The 13,905-nt window shown below is 43.8% G+C and overlaps 1 protein-coding gene across 6 annotated transcripts in view; it reads right to left on the reverse strand.

Annotated features, from left to right (window-relative positions):
* Nucleotides 1-3,590: 3,590 nt before the first annotated feature.
* SLCO2B1 (solute carrier organic anion transporter family member 2B1) overlaps nt 3,591-13,905 on the reverse strand; it is a 166,389-nt gene continuing 156,074 nt past the window's right edge. For 4 of the 6 annotated variants that reach the window (XM_061629125.1, XM_061629128.1, XM_061629129.1 and 1 more), the window contains 4 exons: nt 8,955-9,124; nt 7,672-7,736; nt 7,215-7,335; nt 3,591-4,386 (listed from right to left, as the gene is read on the reverse strand). In XM_061629125.1, coding sequence (XP_061485109.1) covers nt 4,221-4,386; nt 7,215-7,335; nt 7,672-7,736; nt 8,955-9,124 — 522 coding nt within the window. In that variant the 3' untranslated portion in view covers nt 3,591-4,220. Of the gene's footprint in view, nt 4,470-7,214; nt 7,336-7,671; nt 7,737-8,954; nt 9,125-13,905 lie in introns of all 6 variants that reach the window. The other 2 variants (XM_061629127.1, XM_061629131.1) reach the window with 2 other exon arrangements.

The raw sequence follows: 13,905 nt of genomic DNA on the forward strand, positions 1-13,905 counted from the left end.
GATCAACGACACTCTTCCCACAGCCGCAGAACGTGTATCTCCTGAGCTACAATAGCACAAACTATGTGCCAGGAAAAGTTGAAATCCAGTCGCTGGACAGATTATACAAAGGGGAGGGACAAATGTCATTGGAATTCAGTACACCAGATCTGTCCCAGGTGCCCCGACAGAACCTCCTGCCTTATACAAGAGTCACACACTTTGTGTTCTAGCCTGCTATTGTTTACTCTGAGTGGCAGCAGCTCCTCAGGATTTCACAGACAGCTCTTATGCGTCACTGGTGATATCCTGATTCTTTTAAAATACGCACTAATAAAGACTGAACCTGGGACCTTCTGCCTGTAACACAGAAAACTGCCTTATACAGAATCAGCCCTTGGCCAATCTAGCTTAGTATTGTCAATGCTGACTGGCAGCAGCTCTCCCAGGTTTCAGACAGGGGGTGTTCCCCAGCCCTAAGAAGACACAGGGATTAAAGCTGAGACCTTTTGCATGCAAAAGCACGTGCTCTATTGTTAACCTTCCCCAAATAACAGTATTGTTCTGGGGGGTGTTTTGGTGGGGGGGAAGGGGACATTGGGATGTCACTTGCGTGGTCCCTTACAGTCCTCTGATTCTTGGTTGTGAGACAAGGGTTTGGTCAGGAGAGGGTCAATGTGACCAGTAGGCCTACTGGAGATTATAATGATGGCTCAGGAAGAGTGGTCAACCATCAACATCATTCATAGCAGTCCCCAAACTTAAGAAGATACTACTCAATGGGGAAGTCCCTTATGAGGAAAGGTTACAAGATTTGGGGCTTTCCAGTTTAAAGAAGTGACAAGATAAAAGTGTATAAAATTATGCCTGGTATGGAGCAAATGGGCAGAGAAAAGTTTTTCTCCCTCTCTCATAACACTAGAACTTGTGGACATCCAATGAAGCTGAATGTGGAAGATTCAGGACACACAAAAGAAAGTACTTCATGCAGCACATAGTTAAACTATGGAATTTGCTCCCAGTGAAGGCCACTGACATGGATGGGTTTAAAAGAGGATTAGACAAAATCATGGAGGAGCAGGCAGTCAATGACTGTAAGCCATGATGGCTGTGCTATGCCTCCACTATGTTCACTATGCCTCTAAATGCCAGTTGCTGGTAACCACAGGAGCGGAGGGCACTGCTCTTGCACTCAGGTCCTGCTTGTGGGCTTCCCATTGGGGCATCTGGTTGGCCACTGTGAGAACAGGATGCTGGACTGGATGTGCCACTGGCCTGATCCAGCAGGCTCTTCTTATGTTCTTATGGATGGCTTCTTCTGGAAAGGGAGAGCCATTTGGGAATTGGACCTAAGCTTTCCCTTCCCCTCTGAGAGATGATGTCATCAGCTGCCTCTGGTCTCCTCTGCATGCCTGGAGTGAAAGATGTTAGACAGACAGGCACACAGGAGAGAGCTTTTTCAGCTGTGGCCCCCAAGCTTTGGAACACCCTACTCCAAGAAGTCCACTCTGCTTCCTCCCTGACGGTTTTCTGGAGACTTCTGAAAACGATCTTGTTCCGGAGAGCCTTTGGGAGGGACTGAAGGTAGAGCCTGACACTGATTTTATGGTTTTATGCCTTCTACGTTAAGTTTTACCCTTGTAGTCCCCTTTAGTACCACTCCCTATCTATCTATCTATCTATCTATCTATCTATCTATCTATCTATCTATCTATCTATCTATCTATCTATCTATCTATCTATCTATCTATCTATCTATCTATCTATCTATCTATCTATCTATCTATCTATCTGCCTCCCTGCCTGCCTGCCTGCCTAGTATTTTAATTTATTTTAATGTTTTTGTGATTTTATTGTTTACAATTTTATTATGTGTCTGATTTTATTTTTGTAAGCCGCCCTGAGTGCCCTGTTATAGGGTAGAAGGGCAGGATAGAAATATTTTAAATAAATAAAATAAATAAATAAATAAATAAAGTATTTTGAGAGGAAGCTGCATACCTAGTTTACCTGCATACCTAGTTTAGGGTAACAATCTGGGGAAAGGGTCAGAGCTCAAGGGTTTCTTGGAAGCTCTGCAGGATAAGGGGCCCCCTCCCCCCAAAATATATATATATAATGGGGGAGCAGATTCTGTTGGAATGTTAATGTTGTGAAACATCCACTTTATGCTCATGTTGCACATTTGTAAATGAATGCAAATGTTATACAAGACCATGATCCTCCTGTGTCCTCCTTGCAAAGGAAACTGTATCCCTCTTATGGCTTGGAAGGGAGGTTCATGTTTATAGCAGAATTCTGCCACTGAGCTATGATTCTCCCTGGCTGCCCAGGAACGGATGGATCCGTCCATCTCGATGTGTCTCCCAGTTTCTCATTTATTTAAGTGCTATTATTTAAGGTCTAGCCTTAAGTTCTATTTGCCCCATTTCCACATCGGGTGGCAATTTTTCCTTCAAAAAGTCCACACGAAAGAAAGCCCAAAGGAATTTTCATGCACATTTATCCCAATGAATGCAATATATGCATTTTTACAAGCACTTCCCCCTAACAGTATGTAGTTTTATTTGTTATTTTCACCAGTGTTTGAATTTTTGTACAGGTTAGCTGTGATTCAATTGACTTACTGGCTTGGGAAATGTGAATTAGGTAGGTTCACATTAAAATGTGAGCCAAACAAAATTCTCTCCCGTCTCTACTCCCAAAGCAACATAGGAACCTGCTTTACACTGAGTCAGAACATTGATCCAACTAGCTCAGTACTGCCTACACTGACTGGCAGTGGCTCTCCAGGGTTTCAGGCAAGGATCTCTCCCAGCCCTACCTGGAGATGCCATTGGGGACTGAACCTGGGTCCTTCTGCATGCAAAGCAGATGCTCTGTTCACTGAGTCACAGCCCTTCTTCCTGTAGCTCAGTGATGAAATGGAAATGGACTGCCTTCAAGGCGATCCCGACTTATGGCGACCCTATGAATAAGGTTTTCATGGTAAGGGGTATTCAGAGGGGATTTCCCATTGCCTTCCTCCCGGGCTGAGAGGCAGTGAGTGGCCCAAGGTCACCCAGGGAGCTTCGTGGCTGTGTGGAGATTCGAACCCTGGTCTCCCAGGAAGTAGTCCATCACCTTAACCACTACACCACACTGGCTCTCGTAGCTCAGTGATAGCTCACATGTTTTGCGCTGAAAAGGCCCCAGTTCATTTCCCAGGACCTTGAATTGAAAGAGGTGAAACCGAGAGACCATGGAGTGCTATGGAAAGCCAGAGTACTCTCAGTGCTCTGCGAGTTACTCAGTATTCTCTGAGAGAAAGTCCATTTAGCACTGGGCTAAATGGACTAAGGGCTTGACTCAGTAGAAGATCTCTTCATATGCCCCCCCCATCCAATCATCCTTCGACCCACACATTTATCACAAAAACAAAAGGAAGAAAGCTGACATTCTCAGAAGTTGAATCCAGGACCCAATACCAATTCCTGCGGCTGCCTGATGCAATCACAGACCAAGTGCGATCACCGCTGTAGACTTGTTACAAAAAACAGTTCCCCTGGAGTCAAACTAATTTGCCCCACTGTAACTGACACAAACTTTTTAATAAATGCACAATGGCACAGGATATATCATTGTCAATATAAGCACTCTTTTATACAAAAGCAATTAGTCTGGAATTCCACCTCCTATTTGGTCCTCTTCTTTGAGATCCAGTGCAATCCAATGGCAACAGTGTCAGCCTTTACTACAGCCAGGCCATCTTAGACTCTCTAGAAGTACGTTGCTATCAGTTCTCTGTCCGTAGAATGGGAACTTTAATGGTCCCCTTTCCAGAGCCATTCCTGTTAATGAGATACAACAACTGAACTGCAGCTCATGGCTGGTTGCTCCTTAAGGATACGGAGGGCTCAATTTATGGTCTTTCCTTCTATTGGTAGCAGGCCAAGGTAGCCTCCACTGGTGCTGTCACCTTCCTCCCTGTTCTTAAACATGAACCACCAAAATGGAAGCATCGGCATCTTTTCAGGACGGAAATGTAAGTCTTTCCATTCAAGTTGGTATGTAGTGGTAAGCTATAATTATTGACAGGTGGATTACACATTTATTTATAAAATTTATATCTCGCCCTTTGCCAAATGACACCAGGGCAGCTAACATCAAGTTTTATGTACAAAAGAAGGAACAGAGGAAATTGCCAAAATCAAACATAGCATGAGGAAGTCTTGTTTGTCTTCAATCTCATTCTGTTCTCATCACAACTGGAACTCATGCGTAACGTATGGAGTGTAACCCCTTCTTTTGGCAGAATAGAAATTGGGCATCTTGGTACATGAGTCAAGCATACGACTCATTGGCAGGTGATGGAGAGATGGCTTGATCGATGCGATTTGATTGCTCTTGGCAGACTTGTTTTTCTTTCTGATGGAGAAGGAAGTACACACCGCAGAAGCACAAAAAGCAGGCTGATTCAAATAAAATCTGCATGCCAATAAACCTAAGGGCTCAGATAGAAAGGAGCAAATCAGTAAGTCTCAAGCAATGCTGGATTTAGGAACAAGCCCAGTAAGCCAGGGCCAGGGCCTCACATTATGAGGGGCCTCTATAACATGTTGGAGATAGTCAAGAAGTTTTATATTGAATGAAATTGTTTTGGCTGAAATAACCTTTCACATCAAATCCACTGCCCAAATTAGCAACCCTAACCTCCTCATCCCAATCCACACTCTGGTCCCATCAACGTTCCTTCCAACTTGCATCATCCACAGGTTGCCCAACCTCACCTCAGACCTCAAGCGGAGGCCTACCCGCACATACCAAAGTTCGGTTCCACACCATGCATCATGTCTGCTAACTCCTTCCTTGCCACCTTCCCACCACTTTTTTCTCTGCCTTTTTTGTCCTATGGGGCCTCTGAATCTTGACATGGCTTGGGGCCTCAGCACATCTTCATCCGGCCCTGGGCTGAAGGGAGCGCAAGGCACCATCTGCCTGCCTGCCCACCCTCCTAACCATCTCAGTTCAGGGCACATATACCAAGACTGCTAAAGTTTTGTTGGAAGCGTGTGATGTCACTTCAGTTCAGAGAGAGGCAGAGGACACGCCCCACTTACATGCCTCCGTGGGTACTGGCCTTGTTTCACCCAATAGTTCTTAGGCACCCAAGTCTCTAGGGATGTGACGCCCCCAGTTCTCCACTGCTGTGATCCATTTGGCTTAGAGTCTCAACTTACTCGCAGCAACCTACAGTGAGGCCAAAGAGCTGCCATCAAATGTCCCAGTAAGGGGAACAGTTCGTTCAGGGGACCAGATGGTGGAGTCTGAGTGGGAGAAAAGAGGGAAGCTTGAAGCATCTCTTCTCAGTCCCTGTGGGGACGTTTTGCTCTCTTACTAGCTCCACCTGCAGTTCTACGTCTCCTCTTCTCCACCCCCCTCCACTTGGTTCCTGACTCCACCTCTTACATGAGGTGCTGTACTGATGTGCAACTGTGCAACCCTTCATCAGGTGCATTTTCACATATTTTTCAGACTTCCATCTCAGTGCATAACAAGCCAGATGTGTGCGCACGGAACAACAGCCCCTGTGTATACAAAAGGGTCTCTGACACTGAAGAGATGTGCAATGGGCATTAAGAAGCTAGCTCCTTCATGCACAAAGAGCCCATGGATAAAGGCTAAGGCTAAACTCTGTAAGGCATTGTGTGCAACAAAATGCCATTAAAAATGGGCTAAAATGACTTACTCTTGCTTTGTGTTCTTTTTTGAGTAAAAAAATCACAAAGTGGTTCTTCTGAGTATTCTGCTTTGCTGCAGGGTCAAAGCAGAGAATACAAGAAATGCATGGCTACATTTCACATACGTGGCGCTTTCTTTTAAATAGCAGACTGGGAGCCCATTCAGAATTGGCACTGTAGCATGGGTGGGGGTTTAACTCTCCCTCCACCCATGCTGTGGCCTCATTTAAAATTGCCCCCGGGCAGCATAGCAGCTTCAAGGTGAACACATTTCATTAGGAGAAGAGCATAGGAGGAAAGAGTTAAATCCTCTCTCCATGCCCTGTGGTCCTGATGGTTCCCCTGCAGATGCTATATAAAAAACAATCCAGAAGTAAGTGAAATGCAAACACATTTCATTCACTGTCTACTTTGGCCCTCATAGTCCTCAGCTTCATGTTACCCACACTGATGTTTAATACTATTGGCTGTAGCGACTCATGTGACTTTTAATGATGGCATCACAGTGCTAAGTCTGACATAAGGATGTCACAGGTGCTCACAGGCAACGCTGGCAGATTGAAGGGCAGAGTATGGGCCAATGAGACAAAAGGCAGGGTGAGGACAACGAACAACAAGGAAGATAGCAGAGAGAACCAGCAACAGCAGCAGCAGCAATAAGAGCAAAAGGTGCCAAATGTCACCAACACAATGCAAATGTTCAGTGAGGTAAATAATATTTTTCTCAGAATTTTTTCCTCAGTATTTGTTTAGGTGATTGCAGTGTAGTACTTTTGAAGCAAATTATTGAAATTATAGACTATTAAGCACAATGCTAATGAAAACTGCTAACAATTGCATCGGGGGAGAAGAAGGTGAGTAAGGGCTTGAGACTCCAACTGGAGAAATAAGCAGCAAAAAAAGCTGCCTAACAAAACCTGCTTGTTTGCAGATGGATTTCCAAAACCAAGAGGGCTAGACACTTTTTTAAAAATTGTGCCAAGTGCCCTTCCTCTTTCCTCAGGAGTCCTAATTCTGCATATGCCCCATCTTTGGCTTGAAAGGACTATTGTGATTAAAATTAAGATTTATACAATTAATCCCATTCTTTTCTCCCTTCTACCCTGGGGGGAAAGTCTGAAAGAAGTCCTTATCTGAAAATGTTCTCTGCATGGAAAGAAGGAACTCCTATCCAATAAAGTCAACTGTGGTTATAGGGCAAATGTTGTACATGTGGCCATTTGAACAGGTAGGTTATCTACTGGAACTTTACATGTGTTTTTATTTATTTATTTTTCCTGTGTTGTATTTTAAATTGTTGTGACCTGCCCTGCGATCACTTGCGAGGATGGGCAGGATATAAATTCTGTAAAACCAACCAACCAACCAACTCCATCTTCAGAGTTTGCTTTTGTCTTTCAACCTGACCCATGCCTACCTAAGGTATTGCCCCTCGCCCACCCATCCACCCACTCATTCTAGCCAAATTAGTGAGCTGATTTGAGGACAAAGAGAAGGGCTTGATAGAAGACTTACCTTTGCCGGAATGATGCGTTGTTATAGTATCTACAGGATGCTCTCTGCTGACACATAAATTGCCACAGGAGACAGGCTGTGTCAATGGCGCTGCCATATAGCACCGGTGATGGTAACCAGGCTGGGAAAGAACCAAGAAGCTCTTATATCTTTACATTAATTTGCAATAACTGTCCAATGCAGTGTATGTGTGTGTGCTTTGACTATGAATTGATTAGGATCTATTGGACCCCCAACCAAATTTGTAAAGTGCTTTTTAGAAGCGTACACTACTTAAAATACATAGAAAGCAAAGGTTACTCTAGCGTCTGAAGTTTCACCATGCACACACTCAGTGAGTTTTTAAGTTTGCTATACAGCTATCAGGGCTAGACATTTCCTTCTCAGAATACTAAATTCAGTACCCAATAGCTAATCTTATGTGCCCCAAACACACACACACTTGCCTTTGACTTACCAAGCACTCTCTGACAGAGGAACTGTATTCCTATGGCAAATGATTTATCTTCAGGGTTAACGTTTCTGAAAGCAAAAGCCAAAAAGGACTCGTGGGAGCCAAATAGAAGGCAGTGGAAGACATGGAAGGCAGTGAGCACTTGGGAACCCTTCATGCTATGTGATCTCCTGGGAGAAGCTGCCACAAGGCACTTTCAGCAAGGGGTGGGGGGAGAGATTCTATCCAAATCCACACTTTCTAAAACAATATGAGAACCAAAACACAGCCATTCTTTGATATTTGCCCATCTGAATTTTGTGATGCAGTTCTGCAACCAAACAATGTTTGGCAAAACTGCATATATTAGGAGAAGTGTGCTTAAAAATTAATATTTTGCATTATATTAGGGGGAAATGTGTACAGTAGCCAAAACTGCATACAAAAATGTGTTTGTGATGAGGAATTCACACCAAAGTGTTGATGAATTTCCTTGAAGTTTTTTTTTTTAATTTAAAAAAAATCCACAAATTGCTACTGAAATCTCGACAACTGAATTTAAGACTGGGAAAACAAAAACGGAGAGAAGCAAAACTGACATATTGTTCTATCTCTAGTTCCAGCTTTCTGCACATGATTGATATAAGATGTAGATCACCTGCAGGGCTATTTTCAAAGACACTTAAGAGATTCTGCTCTTTCTCCCTCGCTGTTCCTTACGCCTGGAACTCCTTCTCATAACACCTTTTCGGTGGCACCTCTTCTTGCCTTCTTCCTTCAAATCCCACCAAAAAAACCCCACCACTGTTCAGGTGAAGCTTTTGGTTTATGCCTTTAATCCTTGCCCCCTACAGAAATAAGCCCAAGAATGTACTGTATGTAGCTATATGTGCTCATCTCCCATTCCTACCCTATAGGCTGTCTCTTTCACTGACTATAGGCTCTTTTGAGGCTAGGAGCCTGTTACTGAAGTGTCATATAATGCACAGTGAACATAAATAATATCATAGAATCATAGAACAGTAGAGTCGGGAGGGTCCTATAAAGCCATTGAGTCTAACCCCCTGCTCAATGTAGGAATCCAAATCAAAGCATTCCCAACAGATGGCTGTCCAGCTGCCTCTTGAAGGCCTCCATAATGACATAAACTGGATCTGTTTAAAATGAACCATCTGTTCCCACCCCCTTTTGAATGACAGCCATACAACTACAGCAAATTCCACAAACTCATCTGGTCTAGGTTCCTTGGTAGATAAACACCACTGCTAAAATGTTCTTATTAAGTATTGTTTAATGATTAAAGCTACCTCAGGATAAGCACAAAGCCTGGAGTGTGCGACAGACTCCCTAGGAACACGGATATGCAGGCAATCGTCACAAAAGGCATCAGCAAGTGGGGACAGCGAGTGCCACAGGTCCCAGGATAAGCAACTCCGTGGGCCCCTCTGAGAATAACGCAGTTACAACCAGTGTAATTCTGAAGAGGGATAGGAAAGTAACAAGTCAGGAAAGTAACAATGGAAACTGTATTGGGGGTGGGGGTGGAAAGGAGGAAATTTTAAGAGTGATCTCCTCCTTTCCCTCTCCCTACTTCTCTCCATGGCCATATCCCCATCTTGAAAATGTACAAATGCGGGCAGGAGCATCCATTAAACTAAAAGGGTAAATAAATCCACATAATCAGACACTAACAAAAGTTCAGTGAATGGGCATCAACATTTTTTTTAAATTAAAGGTCCCGAGTCAAGTCACAGTGCAAAGGGTTTAGAAGCCTGAGGTTTAAGTGAGAACCTGTCTTCACATGTGCATCATTAGAAACTCTTCAGAGGTGCAACTGATGGATACCAAGAACACAGGAAGAGCCTGGCTGCTGGATCAGTCCAAAGGCCCATCTAGTTCAGCATCCTACTCTCCCCGTGGCCAACCAGATGCCCCAATGGGAAGCACAAGACCAGGACCTGAGCGCAACAGCACGCTCCCCACTTGTGACTCCCAGCAAATGGTATATTGAGGAAAGGGCTTCCTCACATGGGGCATCCCAACTGTGGAGTGCTCTCCCCAGAGAAGTTCTCTTGGCACCTAGTTTGAAGTCATTTAAGTGCAGGCAAAGCCCTTTTTATTTTCCAAGGCTTTCAGCTCTTCTTGATCTGTTTTATTTTGAGCTGCTCTGGTATATTGGCTGCTTTTAGCTTTTGTTTGACTTATTCATTTATTGAATTGAATATTTTATTGAAAATAGTTCTTACCAGCTCTTTATTGCCAAACCAATCCCAGAGCAGTTTACATTAAAATAATAAAAAAAAAACTTAGACCTTGCACAGAATCTGTATAATTCAAATGGCTGAGTCCATGCACCAAAAGATTGTAGCAGTAGTCATATATTTATTAAATTTATTTTCTGCCCTTCCTCCCAAAACACAAAGTCTCCTTAATCAATAAAATATGATCAATCTTCAGTGTTATTAAATATCTCTGGATACAATCTCAGTTTTTTGAGCAGCGGACACATCAGGGTGAAAGGGCATGTAGTTAGTCACACTGCCTCAAGCGCTTTGTCCACATCCTCAGGCTTTAAAGCTGAATCTGATAAAAAAACTATACCTGATGATACACTGGACACTTCACTATGGAATGCAATTTGGCACAGGGGCAAGTGATTTCATCCTCAAAGTGCCTGACAAACTTGTCACAGCATGGGTCAATGTTTCCAGGGGTTAATGTTCATGTTCCCTGGGGTCAATGATAACAATCCCTGTGCCACTTTAGGATGCAATGGAATGGCAAAACAATCCTTATTTGCCACTCTTACTGCCACATGGTTAGCCCAATCATGTACACTAGCACATGTTTGGTCATCTTCATGACAAGATTTGTGCCCCTTATGCTCCAGCCATTATCCAACCTGCTTCATTCTCCAAAGTTCCCCTGAAAACCTGGGAACAACCTGGGCCCTGCAGCGTCAGAGAGGATGCTCAGAAGTAATTCCTTTGATGGACCATTTCATCTTGTCATTCCACACGGAGACCAGGGCCTCAAGGGAATCGCCAGCTCTGTCAGCAGGAAAATTCCTCAGAGCATTCAAGTATCCATAAGTCTCCAGGAGCAGAGCATCTTAATGAGTCCCCCACCCCTGTACGTTGCAGCTGACACCATCAGACCAAATCTTACCAGGACAACGGGGTAACTACAAAACCTCCCAGCTCCAGATCATTCTCTCCACATCTCAGTGCAAAGACCACATCAAGGGCATACCTACTGTACTGTAAGCTGCTCTGAGTAGGATACACATGTCCAAAACAAATAAATAGATTAGAAACAGCTTTATCAGCCCAGCTCTCCTCTTACTAGAACAGTGGTTCTCAACCTGTTTTGTTCCATTCCCCCCTTTCACCATCGTTCAGAATATAATTCCCCCCTTCCCAAGATAGTCTCTCATAGCGTGTTGACGTTTCGCGAGTGACGGTGGTGTTTCTCGTGAGAGAAAAATTTCTTAGTTTATATTATAACAGAATTTCTTGGAGCACTTTCTGGTCTTTAAATAATAATGTAATTTTGCAAATGAAAATAATGCTGCCTGTTCAAGAATCGATTTTAATCTGTGACATTCAATAAACTTTATTGAATGTCGCAGATTAAATTAAAAACAAACTACAATTTTACAGATTGTACGTAATCTACAGGACATCACACTTTGCTGAATAGTGGTCCCAATTCCCTCCCCCCCCCGGAACCCTAAAATTCCCCCCGAGGGGGAATTCCCCCCTTGTTGAGAACCCATGTCCTAGAAGAAGCATGAGGTCTGAGAGTCAAACCATTATATCGTTTTAATGTTATCACTGTTTTTAAAACTGGTTTTGTTTGCTGCTCTGAATTTTCTTTAAGAGTTTGAAGAGTGGGATATCACAGAAATTTATCCTGAGTCAGATCCTTGGTCCACCTGGCTCAGGATTGTCTACCCTGACTAGCAGTGGCTCTCCAGGATTTCAGACAGGAGCCCCCTCCGTCCCTACCGAGATCCTGGGGATTGAACTTGGGCCTTCTGCATGCAAAGCAGATGCTCTTACTATAAACAATACTGTCATGCCATACCAGATACTATGCTAAAAATATTCTTAATATCCCTGATGGAGAGTGCCCCACTTCATAATGGATCGGGACTTGGTATCTTTAATTAATTAATTAAGGTACTCCAATGCAGAGCTTGGAAAAGTTACTTTTTTGAACTACAACTCTCATCAGCCTAATCCAGTGGCCATGTTGCCTAGGGCTGATGGGAGTTGTAGTTCAAAAAAGTAACTTTTCCAAGCTCTGCTCCAATGCCCATTTCCTAAAACTTTTTACTGACATTTTCATATATAAATAGCTACTGTGTATGGAAGAGAAAGAAATATAGCTAAATTTGAATCATCTTCAAGACAATACAAAATTTGGTACACAGTTTTTTAAAATTTATCTGCAAGTGACAAGAGAAACTTGAATACCAAATGCTTTCTACCAAAGCACTGTTGCACTTGTGGGATGTACAAGTAGTACTCATCCAACTTCCACTGCTGGTGGTTAACCAGCTGTACTGTTTCAGAAACCTGCAAAACTGCTTGAGAGGCAAACTCAAGTAATGTGAGCAATGCCTCTTTCAAACAACTTTTAATTCTAAAAATTAAACTACTATCTGCAGTCCAAGATTCCACTAAGGGAGCTAGTTATCTGCAACATCTAGCCATTCAGCGAAGACAATACTGCTATGTTCCTGCTACTGTATGGAATCGTAGGCTAGCTGTGTTGCCATTAATGTCATTTTCACCATGCAGCCAATTGCAGAAGAAAATGACCTCTAGCACTGCAAGGTGAAATGACCAGCTGCTACCATCTTGCAGAAGGCTAACTGGAACTGCCTGTGACCTGGATAAGACAGGAACCCTGGATCTACTACTATTCTGCTGGCATGTGGGGCTCATAAGGCAAATGGAAACAAAACAAAAACACAGTTCAAGCAGAACAAATCTTGTCAGGCAAAAGGTCAAGGCAGGTCTTCTAAGGAGGTCTTCTAGGGCAGCTCCTTATGTTCAAGCTTTGGAAGGTGTTGTGACAAAGAGCTGTGGCTATCTGAGGCCTTATGTTGGCTTCCAACGCCTAATACTCAGAGCTTGGAAAAGTTACTTTTTTTGAACTACAACTCCCATCAGCCCCAGCCAGCATGGCCATTGGATTGGGCTGATGGGAGTTGTAGTTCAAAAAAAGTAACTTTTCCAAGCTCTGCATACTGCAGCTGGCCCCACCTCGAGGAGCTGGACGTCTGATCCTTCAGGCACTGTGCAAGAATGGAGTTGTTATTGGAGGCTCATTCTCTGAGAAAGGTGGGATAGCTACATCCTCAGGAAGGGAAGATGCAGAGGGAGGTGGTGAGAGCCCCCTCGCAGAGGAGCAGCCTGTATTTTCTTGTCGTCTGTCTGTCCCTGAAGGTAATTAGAAGGGCCAGGTTCAGGGCTCATGATATCTGCCTATCACTCAGGGTTCTTTTTACTCAACTCAGCCATGCCTGAGGAATTATTCCGTCTTGCAAGAACCATGGGGAAAGACCTTAACCTGAATGCCAGCAGTATCTCCAATGAAACGGCTGTGTCCACAAGGAAGAAAGAGCCCTTGCTAGTGGTAAAATCTTGTGGATTTGGTGAATGGGATCATAAAAGCCTGCACATTTCAGTGTCTGTGGAGAGGTGGCACTGGAAAACAGAAAGCGTCTCTCTCCTGGAGGCCTGTCTAGGCAATTTGTTTGGCAACAGAGCATGGAGGACTCCACAAGGTCCAGACCTCTTGAGCAACAATTCCTCCCTTGGCTACCTGGAGGATGCATCAAGAAGTTTCCCCTTGAAAGTAACCGTGAGGCAGGAAAGGCTGATGCCAGTTATCAACAGGGCTCCCTTAGGGAGGAAGGGCAGGATGTAATAAATTAAATAAATAAACTGGACATTACAGGTGATGTTCGGCCAGTTGGCCACCAACACTCCGGATCCTTTCTGCGTCTCTCCAGTAATACTTAGTTAAACAAGACTCACATCACTGGCTTTGTGTTCCCTTGCTTCTACTCCGTTTCATCCACAGCAGCTTGTGGAGTGGCAGGTATATCTGTGTGTGCTGAGACATCACATCACACATCTTGTTTTAGCTAAATGTTATTGGGGAGACGTGGGAGGAGATATGAGTCAGACTCAGGAGCAACCACGTGGCCTCCATAACGGGCAGTTTACATCCCTAGAGACC

This window comes from Rhineura floridana, chromosome 5 (genome assembly GCF_030035675.1).
Source record: "Rhineura floridana isolate rRhiFlo1 chromosome 5, rRhiFlo1.hap2, whole genome shotgun sequence".
Lineage (NCBI taxonomy): Eukaryota > Metazoa > Chordata > Lepidosauria > Squamata > Rhineuridae > Rhineura > Rhineura floridana.